The sequence below is a fragment of the Oratosquilla oratoria genome, chromosome 1 (genome assembly GCF_046742065.1).
Source record: "Oratosquilla oratoria isolate Oo_2021 chromosome 1, ASM4674206v1, whole genome shotgun sequence".
Lineage (NCBI taxonomy): Eukaryota > Metazoa > Arthropoda > Malacostraca > Stomatopoda > Squillidae > Oratosquilla > Oratosquilla oratoria.
In genome coordinates, this window is record NC_134777.1 from 33,818,899 (window position 1) to 33,831,343 (window position 12,445).

The following is a 12,445-nucleotide window of genomic DNA, read 5'->3' on the forward strand; positions in this document are numbered from 1 at the left end:
GAGTTGTTCTTTATTTGAATACATAGTTCCGAGCCGGTTTTACATGTGTCCCGAAGCCGTGTATATATATATATATATATATATGTATATATATATATATGTATATATATATACATATATATATAACTATACATATATATATATTATATATATATATATGTATATATATACATATATATATATATATATATATATATATGCATATATACATATATATATATATATATATATATATATATATATATGTCGCGTGGGCAAGCTCCCTTGGTGCATAATTATCCATAATTGCACTGGATTAGGTTAGCCTCGGGTCACGTAGGGGTCAGCCTGACAAATCAGGTATGTGCTCAGGTCACAGCGCGTCCTTCCTGACGTATGCCACATGGTCAGTACAATGTGGGCTCCAAGCAGCGCCACGTGGTATCTACAGTACGTGCCTACAGAAGAGAGAGTACAGACAAGACAAAGAAAAGGTTGAAACTGAAATTAAACTATTCTATTTTCGATCCAATATGCATGGATAATACAAATTAATTGAACATCTGAATTTTATATTTGAAAATAATCTAAATGATGTACTTACTAACATTACGAAACTGATAAAAAAAAAAACTCTTGGGTATTTCCATGACTATATCAGAGCCAGAACTCTGTTTTTCAACGCTGAAAGGAATAAAAAGAATTCTAAGAAACACTAAGAATGCTGAAAGACTAAATGCACTCGTAGTGCACTTGTAGTGCTTTCAGTGGAGATGACCTATGGGGAAATATACTACATGATATGATTATAGAATATACAATGACGCAATGGATACAAGAGAATATTAGGTATAGAAATTAAGAAAAACCATCGAGGCTGGACCGAATAATCACATCAGAACCCGAAATAGTGGACAAGATTGAATATAAGACACCAATAAGTAAAAGTGACCACATACTGGTTGAACTGGAACTAAAAGAGGAAAAATACATGGAAAAAATGAACAATATAGAAAGTGAAGATTGATGTATAAAAAAATCGATAAAATAAGGTAATTCTTTCAAAAAGCTGAATGGGAAAGAATACACAAGGAGGAAACAACAGTAGAAGAGAAATGAAACATTTTGACAAAAATCTATAAAGAAGGAGTGGTAAGTATGTTCCAAGACAAAAGCAAGAAAAAGATTATGTAAAGTGCTGGTACAACAAAAGATGTAGGGAGTTAAAAGACAAAAGGGATAAAGCTTGGATAAAATGGAAAAAAGACAAAAGACCTGAAAATGGAAAATATATACTAGTAATAGAAATGAATATGTACAAGTGTGCAGAGAAGAAAAGAGAAAATACGAAAAAGATGTCAAAACAAATGTAAAGATCAACCAAAACTATTTTACATATTTGCAAACAACAAACTGAAAAACAAACAAGAATTAGATAATTGGGATGCATTGATAAGTGGAGTTCCATAAGGAACAGTTCTGGCCCCAATAATGTTTGATCTATATATATATATATATATATATATATATATATATATATATATATATATATATATATATATATTAATGATATGGATAAAGGAATTGAAAGTTAAATGAACTTCTTTGCGGATGATGCAAAATTGTTGAAAAAAGTGAACGCTGAAGATTGTGAGTCGCTACAGAGTGATCTCAATAAAATATGGGAATGGAGTAGGAAGTGGGAGGTGGAATTTAATATTAAGAAGTGTAGTATAATGGAATTTGGAAGAAGCAAAAAAAAAAAAATGGGATCATATAAATTGGGAGAGGAAGAAACTAAAAAAGTAGAACATGAGAAGGACCTGGGAGTCATTATTATGAATAATATGTCCCCTGGGAAACCTATAAAAAAAAAAATAGAGAAACTTATAATTTAATAAGAACAATCAAAGTGGCATTTACATACCTGGACGAAGAAATGGCGAAGAAAATGCTAGTCACTTTGATCAGACCAAGATTGGAGTATGCAGCGACGACGTGGTCACCAAGTACAATTTTTTTTTTTTTTTAACAAAACTTGAAAGAATACAAAGAGCAATTACGAAATTGGCACCAACACTCTCAGAACTATCATATGAGGAGAGACTAGCAAAACTTGAGCTACAGACATTAGAGCAAAGAAGAGAGAGAGGAGACTTGATAACTATTTATAGAATCATGAAAGGCATAGAAACTATTGATAGAGAGGATCTAATAAAACAAGATAGTAGAGATACAAGAGGACACAGAAAGAAAATCAAGAAAGACAGCTATAGAAGAGACCTGAAAAAGAACAGCTTTCCCCACAGGGTAATAGACGTTTGGAACAAGTTAGATGAGAAAGTGGTGTGTGCGAAAACAATACACCCCCCCCTTTTTTTTTTTTTTTTTTTTTTTTTTTTTTTTTTTTTAACCCTCAAGAGTGCCACCTTTCTCCATGTTATCCCATGTTCCCATTGGGCACTCCTTCAGGGGGAATGCCCTTTTTGCTTTCTAAAACCTTAGCTAGGAAAGTCTGGCAGTCCTCTGGAGTTTCCTCGGGGCTTGTCAGCAGTTACTGTATTAGACTAGGCTCAGATATTAAAGAAGAAAAAGCCAGACGACTTTCCTTCTAACCACCACGACAATACATCATCATCGATCATTTTATTATTATTATTACTATTATCAATATTATTATTATTATTATTATCATCATCATCAATCATTTTATTATTGTATTATTACTGTTATCAATATTATCATAATTATTATCAAATTATTATTATTATTATTATTATTATTATTATTATTATTATTATCATTATTATTATATTATTATCATTATTATTGTCATCATCATTATCATCATCATCATTTTAATAATTATTATTGTTATTATTATAGACATAAAAGTCCAAATGCTGTATAAAAACCATGTAGGATTGTCAGGTGTCTGCTACAAATCCACCATTTGTTAACTTAATGCAGTGATTAACAAATGTACAGTACATGTAAATCTATGTAAAGTGTGCTGATGATTCAATTGGAAGTGTGTGGGTCCTGTATCTTCCTAGTCAGAGTTTTGAGTTCCATTCTACTCACTAATTCCCAGCAGTAACTATCACCTCCCTCAACAGTCCAAGCACATAGGGCAAAGGTAGGTTTCAGCCTTCTGGTGTATACTATTCACCATTCCAAATATGCATGCATTGCAGTAATGCATATTTATAGACATGTTATGGGAATACAATAACCCTACTGTCCATGAAAATATTGGGAGTGCAGTCTAGGTTACCTATGATTATATGGACTTCTTGGACTATGACACATTGACCATGCTCTTAATGCAGGTTCTTGTTGGTTATGCCTGGACTTTTGTTGGAACCAGCTGCCCTTGCCACCAAGATTGTAACTGTGTTTCCAGGAAATGAAAAACATGGGTTGTCGACTCACCATGCCCTTGTCGCACATCTGCACCCAAGTACTGGACAAGTGCTCGCGGTAAGACCTTGACAGTAGGATACCCACATCTTTGCCATTTTTTGTATCTAGACAATATTTATTGATAATGTTGATTGAATGAGGTTATTTGATGTTTGTCAGGAACAAAATTGCTAGCATTATAAGAAAATTAACTATATATGAAATTAAGAAACTTTGAAAGTTTATATTAATTTTTGTGCATTATTATTGTTGTTATCATTGTTATTATGGCTTTGACAGTGATAAATTAGGAAAATGGAGGAGAAATAAGAAAAGATGAGGTGAAAGCAATCATTAAAATGATGAGAGCAGATAGGCACCTGGGTTAGATGGGTCTCATGCAGAGTGTCTAAAAAAGGGAGGTATAATGATGGTGGAGTGGCTGGTGAGGTTGTTTAATGTTTGTCTAAAAGAGGGTAGAGTGCCGGAGGACTGGAGGAGTGCCTGTATAGTTCTGCTTTATAAGGGAAAAGGGGACAAGTGTGAGTGTAGTAGTTTCAGAGGGATCAGTTTGTTGAGTGTAGTTGGGAAGGCTTATGGGAGGGTTTTGATTGAGAGGATTAGGAAAGGAACAGAGGGAGTAATTGGTGAAGAACAGTGTGGGTTTAGGACAGATAGGGGTTGCGTGGATCAGATTTTTGTGGTAAGGCAGATATGTGAGAAAGCCTTAGGAAAAGGTAAAGATGTTTTTTGGGCCTTTGAGTCCTGTTACCTGTAGCCCCAAAAGGGACATTCCTAAAAAAAGTAAAGGCATAAGAGGGGCTAGGAGTTTTCCAACCAGTATCCTAAGGTTTGGGTCTTTTAATGTGCGTGGATGTGGTACAGATAAGAGTAAAAGGGAAGAGATAGGCAGTATGTTTGTGAGAAGAAAGATGGATGTGCTGGCTTTGAGTGAAACTAAATTGAAAGGGAGGGGCAAGTGTGAGTCTGGGAGTGTAGCTGGGAGATTCTCAGGAGTGAAGAGGGGACGAAGGAGAGAAGGGGTGGCTATACTAGTAAGTGAAGAGATAGGTAAGCGTGTAGTGGAATGGAAGGAGGTTTCTTCAAGGTTGATGTGGATGAAGGTGGAATGTCCCCTTTGAGGCTACAGGTAGCAGGACTCCTAATCCTATCCCCCATCCCATTTTTTTTTCACCTCTGATGACTCAAGTAGGAAGACTTGGTGGAAGCATTCTTTTCCCCCACTACAAGGTAGGCAAAAAAAAAGGAAATGAATATTCAGAGAAATGGTACAGGACAGTAACAAGGGGTTGGGGGACAGCATAATGGAGGGACAGTCATAGGATAAAAGTGTCATAATTTCTTTATGAACAGAGTCTTCCTCTATCACAGACAAAATTATGTGTGGCTCTGGTCCGTAGGGGTGCCCCATATAGACCCCAAAGTATCAAATGCATGCTACTTTGCCACTTTGCTACAATAACATGCAGCCAATAACCCATAAGTAAATGAATTAGATAAATGGTACTCCATACAAACAATGTTGGAACAATTGAGGGGTACCTGCCCATTTCAAAACTTATCAACTCCCTCAACATGATTTGATGGTACAGACCCAGACGGTTGGCTCTAGATCTGTAAAACAGGCCCAAGATCTCTCTATACTAACTTCAGTTTTATTTCTTCCCACTCTTCACATGAAGACAGCTGACTGCTTCTCCAATGTACCGCATTCAGCCAATGACAAAGAAACAACCTAATACTAATACAGTATAGATAATATTCCAAAGTTTCTTCCCAGAGAGATCTGTGGGAGGTCTAAAGGATCATTACTAGTCAGTGTGGGAATGTGGGTTTCCAATAACTGACATTCAATGCAACAATTATTAATGATGTTGATATCATATTGTAACAAAGAGTCATATCACGATACAGCTGTATGTGATGAACCAGATAGGTTTTATTTATACATTCATATCTTAAGATACACTGGTACTGACCCTTCCCATCCCTGTTCACTGCCTTACTCAAACAATTTTCACTTTACTTATTCTTGTAACACCTATCATAGTCCTCAAACACTCCATCTCAAAAATATTCAGTATCCTCTTCTCTGATTTCCATATATATCAGCTCTCTTCTCTATTGTGCTTGTTCAGTTCTCTAGAACTGTATTTGTTACACTTAGTTTTTAGCTGCAAGTGGGTGGTGGCCTTGAAAAAAAAGAAGAGGTACACAAAGGGAAGAGCTATCATTGACATCTACTTTCAATGGTTTTCAGTAAATATCCTTTGCTTTCACAGCTGATGGATGGTGAGAGCATAACTGAGATTAGGACAGCTGCAGCATCTGCTGTAGCCACACAACTACTGTGTGGGCAAGTGGATATATGTGCGATTCTTGGAGCAGGAACACAGGCACGTGCACATGCAAGGGTCCTTCATAGCTGTTTTCCAAATTCTCAGGTGAGGATGAAATTGGAATGCACCATCAAAGATAGAATTCTGGAGCTATCTTGTGATTTCAATCAATCAATTGATTACCCCAGGTCTCTCTTGCAGGAAACCCACAGCTTCCAAGTAACCAGCTATGGCCACTGGATTGATTCATAAATCACTCAAGGAAGAGATATTGTGTTGTTCTTTGGGTAAGACTAAAATGAGGCAATGTAGAGTGAGATGATCACTGACCTCTGTGTGATTATTTAATCTTGGGAAGTTTGTTTCTGTGAACAGGTTTGTGTGTTGGCATTGTATTAAATCCAGATAGTGAACTAAATGCACTCATGATAGTGTGGTTCTAGTCTGTTGTGGGAGTGATTTCATTTCATTGATGGAGTTTGTTGGAGTAAGGAATTTGGTTGTCAGTCTTGAAGTGCTTGTTTTGTGATTTGATTCTAGTATATTTTTATGTAGATGTGTTCTGCAGTGCAGATGGTATGTTGTTTGAGTAGTATATTTTATCTGCATTACTTGTAATTGTGGTTGTAGTTGTGGTTATATTATATAATGCAATGTATGGGTAGGATTAAGGGCTCTTGCATAGAACTGTAACAATCCTAGCTCACCCCCCTTTTTTTCCTATGTTCCTATAATTTTAATTTTCCATGCAGAATGCCAAGTACACATCTATACAAATTTCAGTAGCTTTATTCCCTGTTGTTAGTGAAATGTATATTGCCATTTACCTGGATACTATAGATCTTACAAAAGAGACCTGGGACAATGGATTGCTTGATTGGTTGATTAGTGAAGGAAGGCTGTCTTGGTCCATCATTGGGAATTTGACAGAAAGGCCTGGAGCAAGGGCTTGATTGACTGATTAGTGAAGGAAAGCTATCTTCATCCACCAGATTCGTGTATGGGCAAGACGTCCTGAAGCATCACAAGCATTAGTGGCATTGCTGAGAGCAGAAGGTGTGGCAGCAAGTACAGCTGAGAATGTAGAAAAGGCTGTGCACAATGCAGATGTTGTGTGCACATGCACTCTGTCCCCTACACCCATCTTGTACCAGAACTGGCTTAAGGCTAATGTTCACATTAACAGTGCGTATATTATCTTTTTTTTTTATTTTTGACTGGTATGAACATTAATGCTTATAAATTCCAGATGCAAGATTAATAAAAGAAAAGATGAAAAGTGTTGAGTGTTGAGTGTTTCATGGATATCAAAATGAACAATACAGCTCCTTTTGTCTGAGCCTTAACAGGATTATTAAGTATGAAGAGGTATGAGTATGATTATTTTAACCAAGAATCACCTCATGTGCTGCATGACTACCATTTTAATATGGTGAGCTGGTTTTTTTTTTTTTTTTTTTTACTTTAGTTTACTAAATATGTGACCTATGGCAAGGGAATGGTGGTTGATGAAGTATTGGTGGATGGTAACCAGGAAAAATGTTTAAAGGAGTTCTAGTTGTTCTGATGGGCAAGTTGAATGGGAGGGATAGAGAGAGGGACTGCTGGGAGAGGCCAAGAGAGGTGTAATTGCCTAATCGCAGTATACAGGAAAAGGAGCAATGCTTGTTTGGTCCCATCTCCTATTCTTAAATCATTTATCCTACCTAGCCTCAACTTAATGTACAGTTTCCAACTTTATATCCTTGATTTTCAATTATCATATTTAGATTTGAATTTGTGTATTGTTTGAGCTTGGGCCTTATCACCCCCTAAGTTATTCAAGGTATTTATGCATCTAATTGGAAAACTGTATTTCTTCACATCCTTAAGACATGTGTTTATTCATAATTTGCTCCCATGATCTCTTAAAGCCCTCCCATCATTAATCAGTGTGTGTGGAGGGGGGAGGTGTTTCAGGGAGGAAGTAATGGGGTGTGTTGGGATAGTATGTGGGGTGGAGGTGGTGAGCTGGTGTGGTGGTGGAGGGGCAGTAGTGAGGAGATGGGGTGTGGGGATTGGTTTTTGGCTAGAGCAGGGAAGAGGAGGAGGGTCAGGGCATGAGGTGTGAAGAGACTAGGAGGAGGGTTCTGAGGATAAAAAATATTTTGTAGGGAGGTAAAAAGGTGGACCAGGTGGGGAGGAGGAGGTGGAAGGTGTAGATGGACAGATGTTGGTGGAAGTGGAGGCAGTGGGGGGAGGATGGGGAGAGTGTTTCAAGAAATTGATTATGATGATTTTGGAGTAATCGATCTGTTGGGTATGGTTGGTGGGAGGGGGTTGCTTGAGAGGATTGCAGGATAGGGGGTGGAGAGTGTCATGTGTCAAGTTTCATGGTGTGTCATGACATGTCAAAGATAACACAAAGAGACACGGGTGTGGTGCCATAAGCCACATCCTAGCAAGAGCCATATTTGCTCACCATCCTTAATGAAAATGTGTATTGATGTTAAATCCAACCAACTAGTAGGTTATCTTAAGTTAGATTATAAGATATGAAATGGGATTAGGTTACCCCTTATATGTTTCAGTTTGCAGGAAGACTTACAAACCAGTGGCAGAGGAGTACACAACTTGGGCACTTTATAACTGAGGTCGGAGGTCATCATAACAATGATGATGCAAAGAAGTAGCATCCTTGTATATATATAGATAGGTTCTTCTATTAGTCTTGATAGCTAGAAATTGATCATTTTTAAACCTTTTTCACACAAAAATAAAGAAGTGGATGGATTGTGTGAAGCCAGGTAAATAGAAATAGAGTAGGCTTATAAATGTAACAAATTGGCACATGCCACTGGCATTTACGTTGTGCTCCCTTGTATAAAAAGAAAGGGACATGAGCCGTGATCTCTCTCTCACTCCCTCGCTTGTGCCCTGTTCATACCCTCTAATTTAGTGTAAATTAAAATTTATATTTCTATATTATGTAAATTAAGTAGTTTTTGCAGTTCATCCTTTTTTTATCGAAATAAAGACAGAAAATCTTTTAAAAGGCAAATAGACATGCTAGCTACTGGATTGAAGGAACTGGATCAAATTGTGGCCAGGTTTGATACATCAACTCTAATACAAAAGCTAGCCCATGACAAGGGAGTGATTGGGAGATGGACAGTGTCAGTATCTCAACAAATAAACACTTTTTTTTTTGTATTTTACCACTTATTTTGAAAAAAATAGCACATCCAAAATTTGCCAATACATGTTGCCCTGGTGTGCATGGCTCCCAACAACAATTATTTTCTTCTTTCACACCTCAAGTAGCCATTTTCATTTGTTTAGCTACTGTTTCCACTCAAAACCATGTTAACATAGCTATTCTCATTATTCAAATGTATACCAAATGAATCACAGCATATTTACAATTGTGGGACACTATATTAGTAACCCATAAAATTACATTGGACCTTCAAAAAAGCAAAAAAAATCTTATCAGGTAACCACAACAAGAGAGCAAGTACTAAATCAAAAGGTCTTCCTCAGAAAGTGTGATGTCATCATATGGGCAATAGTTTTTTCTCAGGAACAAGTGTGCATTTTGCCCCCATATATAACTTGCCCCCACGGTACCCTACCAATTCATCTCCAACCTGGCTGATAGTAAGCCTTCTTCATTAGCATAGGCTACTGTAAGTTTCCTTGTAGTATTTCCTGTGCAATACTGCTACTCTCCTGTTTTTCTGTTTTTTAACCATTTCCTGACACTCTGATTGATAAATCTAAAAAAAGATAACATATGCTGTTTTTCTTCTTCTGTCCTCATTCTTATTTTAGCTTCCTCTAAGAGTTTCCATGTTTTTTGCACTTCCTTTCATTTGCATATTTCCAAATAATATTTTTTTTTTTCTTTTCCATCTGCACTAACATCCGATACTTGCCAATTACTTTGCTATAGCTTGCAATTTGAATTTTAGTTTCATTGGGTATACAACTTTCCTGTTGTATTGACCTAACTTAAATATGCTATCAATCTGATCTGTTACATCTAAGTCATTCCCCAGAATCATACAGGTAATTTCCCTAACCAAATTCCATTATACAGGTACTCCTCGTTTAACGACCTACTCGGTTAACGACAACTCGGAGTAACGACGGGCTTTATGACATCGTTTAACGTAAATCTCCCGAAGTTACGACGTCGTGTACGATAATTAAGTTGGCTGAGGCAAATTTGTATGATGTTATAAATGAACTTGTACGGTGGATATTAGCTGTGAGGTAAAGTGTTCTGAAGCTTAGGTCTACATTACCATCCTGCAAGCTGCAAAAACTACCTGGGGTACAGTGTATACTGGTAGTGGTAAATTTTTAGTTTCGACCATGGGTGCAATATAACAATAGAAAATTAATTATTAATTTTGTAAATTATAATGTATCAACGTAATATGCAATTTTGTAAGCGGAAATGAAAAAAAAAATGCTAAAACAGATTTCGTAAGTAACGAAGTCATGTCGGACGAATGGTACACCATGTTTGTTATGATAGATGCCGATGTCAAAGAAATGAAAGGATGATAAATTAATTCGTCTAACCTAAACTAAACTAACCTAACCTGTGTTTAATAAATCATTACCTGCAAATTAAATGTCATCCGGCTCGTCGTCGTTGTCGTCGTCGTGAGAGACGTTGGCAGACAAGATGGCGTCCCAAGCCTATGCTACCGACTTCGTTCATTAGCATATTTTCTTGTAGCAAGGTATTTTTTACTTTTATTTCCGCCCACAAAATTGCATATTACGTTGATACATTTTAATTTACAAGATTAATAATTAATTTTCTATTGCTATATTGCGCCCATGGTCGAAACTAAAAAAATACCCCGGTATTCAATATGGAATGTCAGCATACGCAGATTTGGTCATATACGGTAATTTTAGGAACCTAACCACCATAAATAAACAGTAAATAAAGCTTTAATGTACTGTATAAAAGAGGGAAAATACACGAAAATAAAGATACATGTATTGCTGGACATTGTACATACAGTACATGTACGTATATGTATACACTTTCGGTTAACGACGGCACGCTGGTCCCAATTGTCGTCGTTAAACGAGGAGTACCTGTACTACATTTCTTAATATTGAATTTTACTTCCCACTTTTGAGTCCATTTCCAGATCTTGCCCAAGTCTTGTTGTAATGAGTTGCAGTCTTCCTCTGTTTTTACTTTCTTTAGTATTTTTGCATCATCTGCAAAGAAATTCATATAACACTCTACTCCTTCATCCATGTCATTTATGTATATGGCAAACATGATTGGGGCCAGTACTGATCCCTGCAGGACACCACTTATCACTTCTTCCCAGTTTGAGAATTTGTCTCAAATTACTACTCTTATTTTCCTCCCAGTCAGGAAGTCTTTCATCCATTCCAATAATTTTTCTCTGATACCACCTATTGATTCTATCTATCTTCCTTATTAATTTTTTGTGTGGTACCTTATCAAATGTGTGTGTGTATTTGGCTAGTTGTATCTTACAGGAAGGGGAGCTATCCTCATGGTGTCCCATCTCTGTATCTTGCAGTATCTCAATTGATCTTAAATTCATGTATGATTTTTGCACACACTATCATTTTGTCCAGTTTGCTCCATACATCCACCACTGTGGGGAAAGCCGTTATTTTTCAGGTTTCTTCTATATCTGATTTTTTTTTAGCTTCCTTCTATGTCCCCTTGTATTTCTCATATCACAATTTAGAAGTCTTCTCTATCAAGGACTTCCATACCTCTCATGATTCTATAGATGGTCAAGAAGTCTCCTCTTTCTCTTCTTTGTTCCAGGATTGGTAACTCTAGGTTTAACAATCTTTGTATGACAGTTCTGAAAGTGTGGGGGCCATCTTTGTAGTTGCTGTTTGGATTTTTTCAATTTTCCTTGTATTCTTTTTGGTACTGGGTGACCATAGTGTTGCTGTGTACTTCAGTCTTGGCCTTATCAGTGTAACTAGTATTTTTTTCACCATTTCTTTGTCCAAGTAAGTAAATGCCACCTTTGTTGATCTTAGCAAGTTGTAGGTTTCTTTGACAATTTTCTTTATCTATTTATCAGGGGACATGCCCTTTGTGAATATTATTCCCAGGTCTTTTTCAAATTGCACTTTCTTTACTTCCTTTTCACTGATTTTATATTGTCATGATATCCTGTTTTTACTTTGTCCAAATTCCATTATACTACATTTCTTAATGTTGAAGCTCACTTCCCACTTCTGACTCCATTCCCAAAGTTTGTTCAGATCTCTTTTCAGCGACTCAGTCTATTTCAGTGCTCACTTTTCTCAACAACTTTGCATCATCAGCAAAGAAGCTCATGTAACTATCCACACCCTCGTCATTCACATAAACAGCAAACATTATTGGAGCCAGTACCAATCCCTGTGGAACTCCACTAATCACCTCTTCCCAAGTAGAACTCATATCCCTGAGCATTACTCTAATTTTTCTTCCATGCAAGAAATCTTCCATCAATTCCAGTAGTTTACCTTGCACCCCTCCTATGGAGTGTGTGTATTTACCTAGTTGTATCTTACAGGAAGGGGAGCTACACTCGTGGTGTCCCATCTCTGTATCTTGCCATATCGAATTTGCTCTTAAATTCTTGTATTGTTTTTGCTGACTAGTGTTTCATCTTGTATGTTCCCTACATCCACTACTCTGTGAG

At 36.8% G+C, this 12,445-nt stretch overlaps 1 protein-coding gene across 2 annotated transcripts in view; it reads left to right on the top strand.

The window, feature by feature from the left end:
• Positions 1-12,445, top strand: part of LOC143032756 (ketimine reductase mu-crystallin) — a 44,699-nt gene that overhangs the window by 15,174 nt on the left and 17,080 nt on the right. For both annotated transcript variants that reach the window (XM_076197747.1, XM_076197754.1), the window contains exons 3-5: positions 3,312-3,462; positions 5,688-5,849; positions 6,737-6,929. In XM_076197747.1, coding sequence (XP_076053862.1) covers positions 3,312-3,462; positions 5,688-5,849; positions 6,737-6,929 — 506 coding nt within the window. The remainder of the gene's footprint in view (positions 1-3,311; positions 3,463-5,687; positions 5,850-6,736; positions 6,930-12,445) is intronic.